General features: G+C 41.4%; 1 protein-coding gene and 1 pseudogene across 1 annotated transcript in view; one reads left to right on the top strand and one right to left on the bottom strand.

Annotated features, from left to right (window-relative positions):
* The window catches only part of AK5 (adenylate kinase 5), a 202,618-nt gene that overhangs the window by 55,167 nt on the left and 128,528 nt on the right, over positions 1-18,923 (bottom strand). Inside the window, exon 9 of the mRNA XM_054566867.1 lies at positions 645-687. Coding sequence (XP_054422842.1) covers positions 645-687 — 43 coding nt within the window. The remainder of the gene's footprint in view (positions 1-644; positions 688-18,923) is intronic.
* On the top strand, positions 1,408-2,121 carry LOC129065624 (synaptonemal complex protein 3-like; annotated as a pseudogene).

Below are 18,923 nucleotides of genomic sequence, written 5' to 3'. Positions count from 1 at the left end.
GATGTTAGAAGGTATTTTACTTAAGGGAAGCATGAACCTTACCTTTCTTGAACAATCTCAAATTCAGATAGTTTTATCTATTTTCAGTCCTGTGTGTAGCTAATTATGGTTGGATTTTTTTAGTGTCTGCAAGACTTCTAACATGACAAAAATTACAAAGTAGTGTGAATTTGGGTGTTTCTTAGGTTGCATCCCAATGGTACACTGCAGCAGAGTAATTACTATGCAGAAAAAAGACTAGCGTTCCAAAAGATTTGAAGAATGTTCTCTCAAAGATAGCTGGCTCTCTCTGCTGCAGGACTTGTCGGGGAGTCTTGCTGTGCTATTATATAGGTGACTCTTCCAAAGGCGATTGAGTGCTAAGCATTTCTCAAACGTATTTTACCAGAGCATCCTCTTTTCAGTGAGCACCTCAGGGGTCATGTTCTCTGGGCACTGAGGAAATGCATCTCCCAGGCATCCCTTTGTCTCTTTGCATGGACCAAGAGGGGAGAGATGCAGAGTTCCCATCTTAATTGTGTTCTCTGGCTAAGGGGAAAGTATATGTTGTTGGTAGTGTATTCTCTTTGTTGCTATTTAATAAAAAAGACATGCTTAAAGCCACTCAAGTGACAATTTTGGTCTGCTCGGTAAAGAAAACCCACCTCCCACGGTGTCCTCTTCAAACACATTTGACTGGTCATCACCCTGTTTATAAAAATAAAATCAAAATATTAGATCATGATACTAACAGGTATTGTGTGAAACTTCTTGCCAACATTAACACACTTAATCTTCCAAATAACCCTATAAAAGAGGCATTATTACAATCTACCTTTTACAGATGAATAAGCTCAGCTCAAGAAGTTAACTTGAGCAAGGTCACGCAGTAGAGAGGAAAGAGGCCAGGTTTAAACCGGGGCTGCCTATCTTCAGAGCTCATGTTCTTCTTAACTGGTACAATATCCTGCCTCATTTTCTTGGTGCATAACCTATCTGTGGTCAGAAAAGCTGGTTTCAAGAAGGCACAACCCTCGGGTACCTGAAGCTCAGGTAGGTGTAGTCAGAGCTGTTTTACAAACAGCTCTGCAACTTAAAGCTGGACTTGGCGAACTCTCTGTAAAAGGCCAGACAGTAAATATTTTCAGCATTGGGAGCCTTATGGTCTCTGTGCAAATATTAACCGCAGGCCAAAGTTCGCCAATCTCTGAAAGCAAAAGCATGAAATAAGGCAAGTTGGGACAACCAGTCTTCATAGATGTCTGCCTTTTAATTTTCATATTATTTTTTAATCAAACCACTGCTCCATTTTCCTCAGAGAAAAACTCATGGTGACTGTAAGAAATCCAGGAAAAATTTTATAAGAGGGTATTTGGAGAGGAGTGTCGTGGCTGCAAAGCAGAGACCTCAGTAAGGAAATATTTAAATATGCTGCCTTCTGGAAAATATCCTACGAAATCTGGGAAGACATCAGTGGAGGATCAGGGTATAAGAGCCTATGACTCTGAGAAAGAAGATAAAAAAGATCTGAGTGGTTCAGAGAAGGATGTTACTGACATGAAGACTCCAGTAATTGGTAAGCTGGGAAGAAAAGGACTTCTGCAGGAATAGCTGAAGATATGGGGGATGAAGTACAGGATATGCTGAAAAAATTTGGCGCTGACATTAACAATGCTCTTCTTGCAAAGAAAAAAGGACTAGCAATGTATACGATGCCTTCCCTCAAAACCAGTAACCAGAAAATTGAACATATTTGGAAAATCCAACAAGATCTAAGGCACCAGCTTAACCACAAATTTTCTCAGCAGTGGGAGATAGATGTGCAGAAAGCCAAGGAACAAGAGGAAAAACTGGCTAATTTGTTTCAACAACAAAAGGTTTTCCAACCATCTAGAGTTGTTCAGAGCCAGAGACTGAGAACAATTAAACAGTTATACAAGCAGTTCACAAAGAGTACGGAGGACCTGGAGAAGAATCAGGATACTCTACTTGTGCTGGTGCACAAGCTGGACTTAAAAAAAGAAATGGCTATGCTGCAAAAACAAATTATGATAGACACTGTAAGTTATGATATTAAATACTGAAAACCAGCAGCAGGAGATGGCAAATGTTCAAAAGTATCTTTAATCCATGTTATTCTGATGACTCTTTGAAGGAAGAATTTGAGCCTAAGTAATAAGATACAATTATAACATTAATAAGTCTTTAGAGTGGTTTAAAAATTCTAGTTTAAAATATTACATCATGTTAATCATTAGCTTAAGTGCAAGACTCTTCTTTCTGTTAACCTCCAAATGAAATCTAAACAGTTTTGTAAGTAGCAGCAAAAACAAACAAACAAGAATTATATATATGCACTTGGTGAAAATTTTCAATTCTACCTGTCTCCATTCGACCCATTTTCCTACTTCCTCACCCCTGATGGGTAGGTAACCACTCATAGAAGTTTGGGGTTTTTTTTTTTTAATATCTTTTCCTGATACACAGAAACAGACTTTCAGCTATCCATATATACATTTGAAGATAAATATATAATCTTATTGCCTCCATTTTGTACACAGAAAGCATACTAATATTGTACATGCATATGTGTTTATAATTACATGCTAATTTATACTGTTCTTCCCCTTGCTTTTTTACTTATCAGTATTTCCTGGAGAACTTTCCCCATCAATGCAGAATGTTTCTGGCTGTACAGTATTCTGTTGTATACTCCCATAGTTGTTGCTATTGTTTTTAAATAGTCCTTTATCTATGGGCCACTGAATTGTTTCCAATCTTGGACTATTTTTGAAAAAATAGTGTAATGAATAAATTTATATAAAGTCATTTCATACACATATGCCTGGAGGATAAACTCCCAGAGAAGGGGCAGTGCCACCAAAAAGTAAATGCATTTATCAATATAATTTTGATAGATTTTGCTAAATTGCTCTTCCTGCAGAGGTTGTGCCGCTGTGCAAGGACAGCCTCTGGCCTATAATACGCTTTGATGCAAGACTCAGTTAAATGAGGCTGCCTGGTTGCATAAACGCTCCCTTGAGGTAAACTGCCCTGAAAGCACTTTGTCCAAAAACAGAGACTTGCCATCCTTATTAAAAACATGTGCCTTCAGGGCGGCTTTACTGCTTGTCTACTTAGATTTGCCTATGAGGCCAGAGCTATTCCAGGTGAGACAAGAGTACTTAATGGAGCAGCCATTCGGGGGACACATCTAGGTTAATTAACTCCCTTCTATGATTAGAAAAGACTTCAATTATTCCTCAGGGAGCCTCCCCCGACACTTCCCTTGTTGAAATCATTGCCCTTTGGAGCTGAGAGCATAGGAATGATCTAAAATCCAACCCTACCTTCCACCTCTCCCATTTTACAGATGAGGAAAAGAGGGTTACAGAAGGCGTGCGAGGGGCCCGTGATTATGTCATCGTGTCCTTAGTGAGGTCATGGTTGGGGTGAGAGCCACATCTTCCATCCCATGGCAAGGCTCCTAGAAAGTTAGTTCCATCAACTTAGCTACCACAAGATGTCTGTTAATGTCTTGCCGCTCTCCTGGCTGGTGCAATCTCCCAGCTATTGCTAAGGGCTTGTAGGAGTCTGGCCCCTGCCTTGAGCTGGGAATACTCTGGTATAAGCTGTGCCAGAGTGTTCCCCTACAGAGCAGGCTGACCCCTGGGACCATATTTTTGCTCAGCTACTACCCCTGCCCTATCCCATGTCTCTCTCCATCTCCTAGGAGACTCCCTTGTAGACAACTCCCATCTCAGGCTCTGCTTCTAGGACCTCTTTGAAGAAATTAATATGTTTGCCTAAAGTGCAGCTACATAGAAAGAGGCTCAACAGCCTTTGCTGGAAAAGGATTGTTCAATCAGACTTGGCCTATCACTTGTCAAACAGTTACTGAATATGTCCAGGTAACATTAAGAGGGAACCACTTAGTCCTCTCCCTCAGTTTTTAATTGCGTTGTTGAATTATCAGCCTTACACCCCCACTACAGACTATAAATTCTATCAGATCTTTCTTTTTCCTGGCTATCATGTTTTGGGAGTTAGATTAAGGTTAATCTCAATCCATGAAACAATGCATCATGTTTAAAAGGGCCTTTCAGAGCTCTTTGGCTGCTTCAGTCTGGCCTGTTTTTATCCATAGTTCTTATTCAACAGCCTTCCATTCTGTTGACCCAAATGCTTTAAATAAATTCCAGTGGTATTTCTATGAATGCATTGATGGTGAACAGGTTTCTGGAGCACAGAGGCAACTGCCATGCGCTCCAGGCCAGGAATGTGACGCACTGCACTGACTGGCAGGAGCGCCCAGGTGAATGGGATGTTTGATGGGAGGGTGTCATTTTCTAGTGATACTCAAAATAAACCTTCTGATTCCAATGTAAATCTTTTGTAAACAAAATTATTCTGGTGTCTTAAACACACACACACACACACACACACACACACAAAACTAATGAAAGGCAAAGTCTGCTGGTTTTGTTAAAAAAGATGCTGTACAGCCCCTGGAGGATCTTTCTTTGCCAATGGTAGGTGTATTCTACATAAAAGGCATTGCTTTCAGAATGTCAATTATATAAGGAGAAAATTGTGTATAGGCTTATTTGAGGAATATCTGATAAGGTGTTTATATCCTGTTGCATTGTAGCTACATCTTCAGTGAGGCGTATTTTGAGAAAATACAACCCACTGATGACCAAGTGCCACCCTGCATACCTGTGGGTGCTTCTCAGTGTTACAGCCTTTTATTATAGTGTTCTGTTCCATCCAGTCAGTCCTTCGTTGCCTATAAGTCTGAATTGTGGGGTTAGGCTTTGTGAGTACAATGAGATGTAGATGATTATCCACCTAGTATTTAATAACCTAGTATTAAACTAGGTTATTTTGGAGGCAGGATACCATATCTGAACAAACTGACAAAGAGAGATAGTATAAATATAGGCATAGATTTTATGTAAGTGCCACCTATGACTCACAAGCAGGGTGCTAAGACAGCCTTTAGTGATGCAATTAATACTGGAGAAGGTGGGAAAAGCTACAGCAAAACCACTAAAACACACACAAATTCAGGTGGCCACATCTATTTATTCTATATATATAATAATATGTTAGTAACTGATGGGGAAAGATCTAAAATCCTGTTGAAGTGATACATTTAGAACTTCAAGATGGGATTCAACTAGGTTTGAGCTACAGATTTGTTTTGGTCTCTATCCCTCATTCTCCAGTCAAGCCAGAGCCACAGAGAGAGCAAAAGCAATTGCATTTAGCTTTACTGTCCTCTGTGGCGGTAAAGGGAAGCCTGGATTCTGGTTCTTATTTATAGGAAGAGCAGTTAGTTGGTGTGTGTATGTGTTTTCCTTTAGGATCAGAACTCCTATTATCACCGTGAAGTGAAGGAGGACAGAGTGCGGTGAGCAGCTACATGGCACAAGTATAATGAACACTCATGGTGCCATATTGAAGTAGGGTACGTGGCAAAACAGCTGTAAGGAACTGTCAACACGATAGTAGGACCCTTCTCCCCAACAGGATTTATGGCTTAAAAACAGCAGAGATCAGTTCGATCCAACATAGCGACTAATGTCATCTAACGGTAACTCCTAGACTCATTATACACTTATTGCAATACGTTAGCATGCTAAATGACATATCCCAACCCGCCATGATCAGAATCGGAAAGTCCATATTGAGACACAAAATGGCAGGTGCAGCTCTCTGAGAAATCCCCACCCTTTTCCTGGGAAGATCTTGAATATTCCTCCCCCCTCATTGAATACCCTTACCTCCAATTAAATGAACTTTAATAAAAGCAGCAAACTGTGTTAAAGGGTGGCTGCTTTGTCTGTGGAGTAGTCCATTCTCGGTCTCATTGCTTCATTAATAAACTCACTGTCACTTTAAACTCTATGCTGGCTGACGTTTGAATTCTTTCCTGCACGAAGCCAAGAACCCACAGTGGGTCATGAACCCTTGAGTCCCTGACCGCAGGAACACCTCCATCAATAGGTGGTGTTCCTCCAGCAAGTGGATTCATTTGCTAAAAGAGGGACTGAAGTGGCATCATGGTGATTTGAAAGTGAAATTCTCAAGTTTTGCCGGTAAGCTGTGAATGAAGTTTTGAAATTTCTTGGATCTTCAGCAGAAGACTATTGGAAAATGGAAACATAACTACATTTTATCAGCAGGAAGAAGGGAGACTGGTCCTTGAGAAATGTTCTGAGTGTTTACAGTTCTTTGCTAAAGCATGTTTTCATTTAAAGCGATGGGCAATTTTAAAAAAAGTATAGGAAGCAGTATGTAATTTAGTTACACCCAGGAATTTATTTTACAGCCAGTTGCATTTCTCTTTCACTGAAGTATATACAATTAGAGGTCTGCTTGCTGTGGAAGTACTTGTATAATTGAGTAAACAGGGAGGAAAAATATAGGGGATGCTAGACTAACCTTTTCCCAGTCTTATTAAATTGCAGGTTCTTTACATGAACTGCTTTAAATAGTGTTTTACAGATCTAGTTCTCCAGTAGGAGTGGTACTTTTCTTTTTTTATGTATAAATTGAATAGATACATAAAAAAGCATGGGAATTGAAATGTTGGTGTCTCTAATAAGAAATGTTAAAGAAAAATGTTTTTTCCTGCTGTTTCCCTATAAATTCCACTGCTAAAGGAGCATGTGAGAAACACTTCAGTCTCACCTTGATATGCAAAACGCAGCACCAGTGTTAAACGCGGGCTTTGCCAGGCTGGTGGTGCAAAGGAAAGGATGAAGTCCCTATTCTGATTTTGTTTCATTTAAAGTTAATGCTGGCCATAAAGTCACATCTGACTAGAATCTTACCAAAGAGACTTATTTGGCTGTTACCTCCTTGCTTTCCGATTCCTTGTAAAACAGAGATAAAGTGGCAAAGCTTAGCTTCAAGCATGGGGAACCACAGAGCACAATGGCCTGTTTATAGCCATTTTATAAGGTGCTGTGAGAATATAGACTCTTTATGAAATATTCTCAGCAAAATGGAAAATCAGATTAATTAATAGAGTAACATACATTACAAGTGTGTTCATGTTTTCTTCAGGGAGAAAAATACCACCCAGAGGAGACATCTTTTGTCCCATGGCCCTTCTTTAAAAAGGAAGGAAGACAGGGAAGGCAGGTCTGGGTGAAGTGGGCGGGCAGGGGCTGGCAGAACTCTTTGATAACTCCCCAATTCCTCTTCCTTCCGAGTTCTTTGCTCATCGTAGATGCCCTTCAATGCCTTCCCTGCAGTCTGAAGTATTTTTCTCCTTTTTTCCATCAATAAGACATGTACTTGTTTAAAAAAAATACAAATGTTGGCATTGTCCAGAAAAAGTTAACAGGTGTATTTGTAATTGTTATAAAGTTGAACTGCTGAAATTTGTTCATTAAAACGTTTTAACTTGCATTAATGCTTTATGTCCCTGAATTTATATGAAAAAATTCACACACAAATGAAAATGAAAAAACTGCCAGTACTGATTTCTGTCCCATATTTTCCACTTGTAGTCATATACTTAGTTACTTTTTGACCACATTGGGAAAAAAAAATCTAATGTTCAGAACTAACCAATAACAGGAAGAGATTTTTTTTAAAGGAATGAAATGTTTTCCATCAGAGTGGATTCTTAAGCATGTTCTCCACATGTGCAGAGTACTAGCTGGATGTTCTCTGGCATAATTGTTACACATTTGGCATGGATGGCATACAGGTTGGTATCTTCAAAAGGCCAGACAGATAGGTCTCACCTGTCCCCTGCAAAGTACTCTGGAAGCTCAGATCTGGATTGACATCCAAAGCATTCTCTCACACCAGATGCTGGAAGACAAGCTTGTGAAATCAGAAGTTTAGTGAACTACTGATAACATTTAATTGCACTCAGTGCTGTGGTACCAGGCCAGTAATGATGAGATTTCTTCACCCCTCCAGTAGAGGGTGCACTCTTGTGAGAGGCTTCTGTAGCCAGTTGCTTCCTCAGTGCTTTGCCAGTCAATTTGCATGCAGTCTGCTTTGTATGAGCCATGGTATGAAGACCTCCTTACTTACCCCCCTTCTCCTTCAGTTGGAGCTTGGCGAGCTAGAGGTGGTGTTGGCATTAGAGAACAACAATTCCTGAAGCACTTCTTAATGATCACTATCGCCGATGCAACAGACCGTTTTCTAAGGATCACCCCTAGATTTACAGTCTAGCTTTGATCTTTCCCTCCTTTTCTTGCTTTCATTATCCTCCAACTTGAATGACTACATTCAATTCCCTGAGGTTCTAGAGGGCAATGCTGAGTGAGGAGTGGGGCAGGGTTAGTTAGTGGCCATGGGTCATAGAGCAAAGGAGGAGCTAACAGTGACACCCAGCTTGCAACTGTGAATCAAAGAGGCAGGTCAAAAGAACTGTTCTTCTCACTAGAAACAATCTGTAGACATGAGATGATGGGGCTTTTAAATTAGAGTCTGAAGTCTCAGAAAGTGCTCAGGATGAGAAAGATTGATGAGCAGTTACCATCTACAGTAGCATGCTAAAACTTTTATAAAGTTCCTGTGTTTTTGTCCAAGCTAGTTAAGATAAACTCCATGAGATAAATGAATCGATTAATTTTCTCGGAACTTGACCTGTTTTATCTGGCCTCTGGATCCCTGCCCATTATGTTTGTCCAGCCTGGAATCCCTGTCCTTTGCCTTGATTGTATACATCCTGCCTCTCCTTCTGGATGCTCCACAAGTCCGGGAAATGTTTGGTGTTCCCACAGAGCTTGGGCAGGCGCTACAACTGGCAATCGGACAGTTTTCAGGAAGGATGCTTTGTTGCTACTACTCTTAATTTTTCATTATAAACCATGATTGCTTTATCTTCATTATTTTCAATTTAATTTTTTGTGGGTTGTTTACTTAATGCAACCTACCCTGTGTGGTAATACTTCTTTGTACTGACAGTCTTTGGGGACAGACTTTAAGATCTGCAAGTTTGACAAACCTCCACCAGACCACCCCAGTTACAGAATTTACATCTCTAAACAGCACACTCTGCCGGGGCAACAAATGTCAGCACTGTTAGAATTTTCCCAAGACAATGCAGAAGGCAGCTAGCTGACAAGTTGGTTTCTAGAGTGACCTACGTATGTGCCTCCTGGAATATGTTGTACTTGAAGGCCAGCCTTTATATCTCCTCTGTTTTAAAATCTTAGTACAGAGTTACACAGGAGATAACCGGGAAACATTTTGCTATCTTTTGGAAAACCTTTGGCAGAGAGTATTTGGGGAATTGTTAAAAGGCATGATGACATCATATTGGAAAAGCACACATTCACCCGCTACCAAAAAACAAGCAGATGCAGGAGACAAGGAAACCTGTCTATTTTTCCCTACTTCTTAAAATCTCTCCTACAGAAGGCCATACAGAGAAAACAAACAACTGCCAAAAGCAGGGGAAAAAAAGCAACTCTGAAAAGACAAGCCTGTAGAGGATTTAACCCATGAAATCTAGGACTTTCGTAATGCAGGCTGGACTCCTGCTGCAGAGAGAAGGCAGCCCTTCCTGGTGGCGGTGGCGGGAAGCTGGAGGGGGCCTGCCCCTGAGGCACGGCTGCTGGGGTGGGGGCGGGGGGGGTCTGCGGCTGTGCAGTTGTGCGGCTGTGGGTTGTGCCAACAGCCTTGGCTGGGGAGCTCCGTGGGGACTGAATCCACTCACCAACCCATGGTCCCTAGGAAAGTGTGTGCTTAGAGGGTTGTTTTCCAGAATTTGCACAAAGACTTTACGTGGGCTAGCGGTGGCCTGCCTTGAGGTGAGGTTTGATCAATTTTTTCCCCTTAAAGATTTGGAATAGAAAATAAAGTACAGGGTGAGGGGAACAGAGAGAGTTTCACAGCTCTAGCAAATACCACTTCATGGTATCAGTCAGACACCCCCCAGCTGCTCTGAGAAAACATGCACTCTGCTTATAAGCCCAGAGCTGACCAACATGGTCTTGGGCTGGTCCTCTAGCTCTGCTTTGAGCCAATCCCAGCACTTTAGCCCCTTCCCTCTGACTCTTACCTGGATTCATAATACAATATAGAGAATCACCATGTCTTTCTTACTTACATGATGATAGTCTTTCAACGATCAAGTAAGGTCTGAAGGGAAAGGGCAGGCTGTAAATGCAGAATGTATTTACTGTTCTGAAGCTGCTCTAGCTTGGGAGAGGGGCACGACAGGTCATCCTAGACACATCTTATGAGCCATCCCCTTCCCTGAAGTTGTAGGACATGAAACCCTACAGGACAATGGTGATGTTCTAAAGGCGGGAATCAACCCTTCATCAATGCCTCTTCATGTCCTGCGTGAGTACTAAAATTAAAGAATTAAAGCTCTGAAGAAGAATAAATACAAAAGATATTATGCTATGGATTTGACACATTAGTATTTTATAGAAAAAAATGAGTAAGAAATTACCATATGAAATTGGTTAAGGATACGAACTTCCATTTATAAGATAAATAAGTCTTGGGGATATACAGCATGGTGACCAGTTAACCACATAGTGTACAGTGTATTTGAAAGTTCCTAAGACAGTAGGTCTTAAAAACTGTCATCACAAGAAAAAAAAATTGTAACTGTGTGAGAGTGGATGTTAACTAGATTAATCATAGTGATGATTTCACGATATGTACCAATATCAACTCATGTTGTATACCCGAAACTAACAATTTTATGTCAATTATATCTCAATTAAAAAAAATTATCACATGAAAACTGGGTGGTTCATCAATAATTATTTTATGCTGAAAACACCGTTTACCACTGAACGTTAGCATGACAAAAGCACACAGGTATCATCCGCCTTGGCCTCCCCAAAGCGTTGCCCCTGCTCTAGCTCCACTCACTACCTAGCTCTGCACACACAGATCTACAGGTGGACAGAGGGACAACACTCATCGCTCTGAATGTGGTCACGAAACCCTATGAAGGAGGAAAAAAACCCTTCACTTTACGAGAAAGAAAAATGAGGCCCCGGGGGATGATACAACTGTCCCCTGTCACAACCTCTGGCATGTGAAAGAGCATGTGAAATCAGGGGGTCAGACTCCAGGGGCTCTGAGCTTTTCCCTGTCCATGAGGGAACAAATGAGGAAACTTGATATTAATTTCTATGCCTGAGTATGTATATATTCCAGGACAGTTACTATTTGTTACTTGTCCAAATAAGTTCCCCTTGAAGTTAATTTGGTTCCAGACCCACTGTATGTTCTTTAGACCTCAATGTTTTTATTTGTGCAGTGTTTTATACAGTGGAGAGTATTTCCATTTCTAATACCTGCAACATAATGTGGGATGCTAGAAAAGCCGTGGATCCCTAGGAACTTGAGTTTGAGTCCAAAATGCTATGTGTTCTTGGTAACATCCCTGAGGCCTTCATGCAACACTCAGGGTCTGCTCTGCCACGCGCAGGCCTGGGGGAGCTCATGAGCTTCATGTTAAGTTGGGGAAACTGATTTAATTGATAATCATATAAGTCCGTTTATATTTAATATGAATGTATACAAAATAAAGGGCTCTAGGAAAATGATAATGGGAGCTCTGATGTGCACAGGGGTCGGGGAGTAGGCTTGAAGTTGGCCAAGTGGGGAATGGAGGCGAGAGTGGGTGAAGGAAGACGAGGCCACCAGCCTCTGGGGAGACAGCCACCGTCTCCCTGTCCCAGGGAGAGCCCTCAGATGATGCAAAAGCCCAAAGGAGGAGTAGCCCACACCCTAGACAAGCTGACGGCTGGTCAGGGAGGCTGAGCACAGAGACCCAGGAGGATGCTGCCCTGGGATACCCTGCAGGGCCTTGGAGCCTCCGTGTGGGCTCAGGTTTTATCCCAGGAGCAAAGGGAAGAAAGACATTGAGGGCTGTAAGTGGCAAAGTGACATGTTCAGTTCCATCTTTTTATAAATATCACTCTAGATTCTGTGGAACACGGGTTGGAGGGTTCCTTTCGTCTAAAGTGGGGAGAACAATGGCTGCCCCAGAGGCTGGTGGCCAGAGGGAAACGAGATGATGGAAAGTATTTTGTAAACAGTAAATTGTACAAAGGTATTATTACTAACCTTTGTTTATTAGTCTATTAAAATAGGAGTCATTCTCCATGTCCTCAGAAAAATCACAGCTCTTATTTTAGGTTATAAGCTTGGGGTCAAACGGAGTGCTAGAAACCCCTACTATTGTCACCTATTCTTCTAATAAGAGCTCCGCTCTAACACCTTAACAAATAAAAATCTATCCAAGTGGGCTTTGGTGGGACTGGATGTAAGCGGACGTTACCACAGAACATTCTGAGGTGAAATCTGAGGCTCACGTGCTCCTGAACATGGAGACAACAAGCCTAGCATATAGCTCACTATGGAGTGGGCAGGCAGGACATGCTGCCTGAGGCGCGAAGTGGAGAAATGCAGTCTTAGAAAAAGCCTTGGGGGAAATAACTCACCAAACATGACTTTCTTTCTTTTATTTTTAAAGAATGTTAAGCTCAAGAGCAACTATAGTACATTTGTTTCTTCGGGTTTTGTTTTTTTTTCACTTAATTGAGCAGTTGCCATGGCAGCTCAGGAACGGAATACTCATTGCCTTCAATGAACTGCAGGTACACATTTTTCATCTACTGTAAGTTGCAGTGAGCATTTAAAAAAAGTAGTCTTGAGCTCTGTGTGTGTGTGTGTGTGTGTGTGTGTGTGTGTGTGTGTGTGTTCCTGGCCTAATATCAGAATTCTCCTCATTTTCATGAATGAGAAAAATATGTCCTGTGGATAGAGGGTCTGACAATCCCATGAGGATTCACACCTGGCAGCCAGTTGGCAGCACCAAAATGCCACAGCGTGCAGAGGAGGAAAGCAGAGCAGCAAAGGGAAGAGGATGCTCCCTTTTTCTAGGGGTACACCACAACGCCAGCATGTCCTTATGGTAGAGAGCTCCCAAAGTCTGTCTTCAGAATTTAATCCTGGAATTAGGATGAAGGTCTTGCGGACCCATTGTCCCCTGACCTCCTACTCTCTCTCCTCTCATTGATCGCTCTCCTTCTGCCCTGGCCCCAGTCCTTATCAACTGCTCTTGCCTGCATTATTAAAATACCCTCCTAACTAGCCTCCCTGAAACCAGTCTCTTCACTTTGTCCATTCTCCACATGGGTGGCAGCAGTGTATCTCTAAAATGCAGATCCGATGCTGTCTCTCTGCTCCAAGGCTGACAAGCAATTTCCATTGGTGCACATGTGAAGCCCTTCCTGACCTGGGCCGGTCCAGGCCTCCCGGTGCGTCTGTGTCCTTGCAGGCTCCCACAGGTCCTGCTGGCTGCCCCTCATGTGCACTGCATTTCCAACGGTATGTCCAGCCTATTACCATTTCCTAGAATGACCTGTCTAGCTACCTATAACTCTTATTAAGAGATCCATTTTAAGACTAAAGTTACCCTCCTTCCTCCCATTGGAATTAACCTCCCTCCCCAATGTGCTCATACGCCATGTTCCACCTCTGTGACAGTGCATCCCACATCACACTCCATCCTCTATTAGAGTTCGTTGTGTATTTTATTCATCGTTTCATGTTCCACAGTGCCTCGAACATAAATGATGGAGTAAGTGGCTCCCTCCACATTAACCCACAACGCTTCTAGAATTTCTCAGCATAGTGGAATTGAACTCTCTGGCCAGCACTCATCCTGCCTGTAAGATGTAACCCTGGCCACAGGTGATTGGATCAGGGAGCACCTGAACCATGCTGGAGCAATTGACATTGTTCCCTAGGAATTTACACAGAGATTGGATCCTCTGTTAGTGGGGCCAGTTGGTAGACACTTCCAGCACCATATGAATGGGACTAATGGAATAAATATGTCTGTAAAGAGAGAAACAGAAGGTAATGCATAAAGGGGTGCATACATCCAATGGCAGGAAATTCTTAATGGCTTTTTAGCACCTAGCTCTGCATTGTTTCAAATGCTTAGGTACATTCTTCCTTGGATTTGTGAGGCATCCCTCACAATTTATAATAAATAAACCTTTTTGTGGGAGTTACCTTAAACAGGTTTTGTGACTTGCAACCAAAGGAATCTTAACTAAGACATTTACCTACTAAGGGTATGTTTTTGTAACACGCTTGTCTTTTCTAGAAAACTGAGATCTGTAAGGCAAAGACTAAGTGAATCTTCAGTAAGTTTTATAACTCCAGAATCTGGCACAGTGCCTGACATTTAGTAGATGTTCAGTATGTAGTTGCAGAATCGATATATGGTGATTTTCCTGACTCAAATGAGATGATGCACAGAAACCATAAAGTACTAAATCAATGTGAGCCTCCCTTATCATCACACTGACTCTGCTGAACTCTGCCCCTAACTCATTCCTCCCAGAGAAGAAGGGAGAGTGTTTGGGAGAGGTCTCAATTGTTCAGAAGTCAGGCAGGGAGAAGGGGTGCTGGTTATTGGCTCCCCCTCAAACATTATGAGAGAAGAAGTCCTCTCTCTAATATTCTCTTACACCCAACTCATCCATGTTTATGATAATCTCATTAGGGTCAGGATTCTTTGCATGCCATTAACAAAAGGAGTTGGAGTTAACTTGCAAATAAGGCAGCAAGGACACAATTAAACAAGTCAAGGGAAGAAATTTTAAGATAATTTTAAGCATTGCAAAAGCTCTACTTTGCACAGAATCGATACAAATTACTTTTCTCCATTAAAGTAGGGTTCCAGTTATCAATAATCTTCTTAGCCTATCTCCAGAATATTTTCAACAAAGCCAGTTTTATTATTTTAAGGCAGGAAGAATAATGCCACAAATGGAACATCAGAAGATTAATGGAGATGTTCTGGGAACTAGCTGGAAGTATTTAAGAAAGCCTGTGTGTTTGGAAATGACAAGAACTCTTGGATGTTTTGAATAATACTCTTTCTAGAGAAAGAGAGACGATGTGGAAGCACCAGCACACAGCCTGACCCAAAGAACCTTGGTAACTGCCTGTGAAACAAAGGCTGATTGTGGGTCTGTCTTGTTTCCGAGGAAGAGCATAGGGGTTCTGCTGCACATCCTGGGGGCTTAACCTGGCCTGGCCACATGGATGACTGACATTTTGGAGGACTAGCTTATTGATCAATGGACTTCAGCTACTTTAGCAATTAAGGTACACTCTGCATCCTGAGTCACGTGGGACTACATTGATCTCAGTTTGACAGCTCTTATCTCAAATAATTTAGAAAAACAGCCTTATTTAAAAATCTTATACTTCTGTCCCATCTCAATAATCCTTGCTTTATTACTGAAGTACATTTGATTAGAAAGAAGTGGAAATATTGCAATATTACCCTTTATACCCTCTGGCTCAGTAATCTCAGTATTAAGAATCTTTCCTAGGGTAATAATAAGAGATTTGGGCAAAGTTTACGTGCAATGATATGCCAGAGCAGCATTACAGTTGACATTTGAACAGCATGAGGGTTAGGGTGCAGACCCCCTGCACAGTTGAAAATCCATGTATAACTTTTGACTCCCCTGAAACGTAACTACAAATAGCCTAGTATTGATGAGAGCCTTACCAATAACACAGTCAATTAACACATTTTATATGTTATCTGTACTATATATTATATTCCTGCAGTACAGTAAGCTAGATAAAGGCAAATGTTATTTAAAAAGTCATTAAGGAAGAGATACTATATTTCCTGCATTCATTGAAAAAAATCCATGTATAAGCGGACATGCACAGTTCAAATCCATGTTGTTCAAATGCCAACCATATTTATAACAGTGACAAGATAAACAGAAAAATAAGTGCCCTGAAGTAGGGCTATGATGAAAATAAAACTAGTGTACCTATAAAATTATATTTTATACTGTCATTAAAATGTGTTGACTTCCAGTCAAGATTGAGGCATAGGTAAACATGCCTTGCCTCTGCACACAACTATAGCAAAAAATACTACTAGACTACGAAACAAATAGCACCCAGAATTGTCAGAAAATCAAGCTTTATGAAAGTCCATCAACCAAGGATTTAAAGAAGCCATATTCTTTCAAATGTGGGCAGAGACGTGGAGAGGCTCAGAAAGGTGGAGAGGCATGGAGACATGGAGGGGCTTGGTGATGGAAATGCGCTGCCCCGCATCCATGCACGGCAGATAAAAACGAGAGGGATGGCAAGGGAGTGAGGGATCCCAGCTCCAATCCAGACCACCCAGCTCAGGATTCCTGCACCAGGAAGATGATTCTCCATAATTTCTGGCTGTAAACACCAGTGGGGGTCGGGGCGGTGGGAGAAACTGCAGGATTCTCAAGAGACTCTTCTTAAAGGGCCCACAATGGACTTAAGACTCATGCAGACCTATCCCCTCTGGGATTCAGCACCAGGGCAACAGCTGGGAGGACACCCGTGGCACATGGGGAGAAAGTGAAGTGCAAGTGCCAGGAGACAGCTTCTTCCTGGGCAAAACTCCAGAGGCCAGGCAGCAGCACCGTCCCCTCTGTGAGCCCTCCCTCACACAGAACAATAGAGCAGTGTCATGGGTTTCCCTGTTCTGGCAATTACCTAAGGCTCCACCACATGCAACTTAACAGGTGCACTTTTCTACAATAAGCCACACTCCTAAGACAGGGAGTCAAAGCAGCTCTACCTAATACACAGAAACAAACACAGGGAGGCTGCCAAAATGAGGAGACAAAGAAACATGGCCCAAATGAAAGGACACAACAAAGCTCCAGAAAAAGAACTAAATGAAATAGAGATAAGCAACCTATCAGATGCACAGTTCAAAACACTGGCTATCTGAATGCTCATTGGGTACCTTAATAGCATAAAATGACCCAGGCAGAAATGAGGGTTGCATTAAGGGAAAAAAAGAAAAATCTACAGGAGACCAACACTGGAGCAGATGAAGCCAAGAATCAAATCAATGATTTGGAACACAAGGAAGGAAAAAGCATTTAATCAGAGCTAAAGGAAGGAAAAAGAATTTTAAAAAATGAGGATAGGCTCAGGAACCCCTGGGACATCTTTAAACGTACCAACAGCCAAATCTTAGGGGTGCCAGAAGGAGAAAAGGAAGAGCAAGAAATTGAAAATTTATTTGAAAAAATAATGAAGGAAAACTCCAATAATTTGGTGAAGAAAATAGACATACAAGCCCAGGAAACACAGAGAGCCCCAAACAAGATGGACCCAAAGGGGACCACACCAAGACACATCATAATTAAAATGCCAAAGGTTAAGGATAATGAGACAATCTTAAAAGCAGCAAGAGAAAAGTAGATAGTTACCTAGAAAGGAGTTCCTGTTAGACAGTCATCTGGTTTCTCAAAAGAAACTTTGCAGGAAAGAAGGGACTGGCAAGAAATATTCAAAGTGATGGAAAGGAAGGACCTACAACCTTGATTACTCTATCCAGCAAAGGTATCATTTAGAATTAAAGTGCTTCCCAGAGAAGGCAAAACTAAAGGAGTTCATCATCACCAAGCCATTATTATATGTAACACTAAAGGGAATTATATAAGAAAAAGAAGATAAAAACAATTAACATTAAAATGGCAATAAATTTGCAACTATCAATAATTGCATCCAAATAACAAACTAAGCAAACAAACAGAACAGGAGCAGAATCATAGATATGGAGGTCATTTGGAGGGTTATCAGTTGGGTGGAGGAAGGGGGCAAATGTGGGGAACGGTGCAGGGATTAAGAAGCACAAATTGGTAGGTACAAAATAGACAGGCAGATGTTAAGAATAGTATAGGTAATGGAGTAGCCAAAGAACCTATATGCATGACCCATGGACTTGAACTAAGGGGAGTGGGGTTGCTGGAGGGAATGGGGATACCAGTTGGAGGGGGGCAAATGGAAAATTTGGGACAACTGTAATAGCATAATTAATAAAATATATTTAAAAAATGTGTTTACAAAAATTATTCAATGACTTTGGAAAGTCTACATTATCAAATGAAAACATTTGATAACTTTATTAAACCTCTGTCAATCAAGGAAATACTCCAAAATGTTAATATTCTTCTTTATATTTGTTATAATTTTCCAAAATTTTCCATAACATGCAGTTCTGCTTTTACAAATAAGAAAAAGGTTATTAAATTTAAGAAAATAACAAGGCAATGAAGCATATTATGTATCAAAAGAGAAGCAATCACAGACTTTCTCACAATCTTAGACATCTCTTTACATGGCTTGCTCATTTTCTAAGCCTGTAAAAAGATTCACTCCTATGATTGAAAATACTAGGAAGAAAAATACAAGCTGGTTTTTCTTTTTTGACCGGGAATGGCAAGGAGAAGTTTTCTGGGGGTCATTATTATAGATTTTGGGGCAACAGCTTGTCTTATTGGACAGAGGAGACTATTAGTTGTGTTGCCTTGGGGATGATGATATTTTCCTCCCAGAGTCATGGTGAGGATGAAACCAGATCATGAGAGCTCTTGGCACAGGGCAGGCACTTAATAAAAGTTGTTGACTCTGGATTTTCTTCAAGGTTGTGTATATACAGCAAAACCCTGCAAGTGTTAGGTTTTGTTCTCTGCTGGCTTCCCCCTGACAAGATTAATTAAAAAGCAAAGTGGTTTGTAAGGGAATGTTGTTACCTTTATTGGTTAAGACAAAGTGAGTTCTTCATAAGTCATCAAGCTTCTAAAGACAAGAAAAGGAAACAAAAACACCACGCCTACGACCACGGGGCTTGCCTCAAAAGTCCATCCCACCTGCTCCTCCCTGGGCCCATTCCTGCTCCTGAACTCATGGGCAGTTCTAGCAAAATCATCAAAGAGGTAAATAGGCTCTGACTATCTTTGATTCAACTTCACCCCAATGCCCTGTCTTCCTTTGGATCCTGGCACTGAACGTGGTTTCCTCGTTTTCCAAACTGCCCCATGGAGGGCTACCCTGAAGTGGGTCCACAGTGCGGTAGTTAAAACTTAGTCTCAGTGATG

The sequence above is a fragment of the Pteronotus mesoamericanus genome, unplaced genomic scaffold (genome assembly GCF_021234165.1).
Source record: "Pteronotus mesoamericanus isolate MK-2021 breed Mesoamerican mustached bat unplaced genomic scaffold, CSHL_Meso_final contig_181, whole genome shotgun sequence".
Taxonomy (NCBI): Eukaryota; Metazoa; Chordata; class Mammalia; order Chiroptera; family Mormoopidae; genus Pteronotus; species Pteronotus mesoamericanus.
This window is presented reverse-complemented; position numbering and strand designations above follow the sequence as displayed.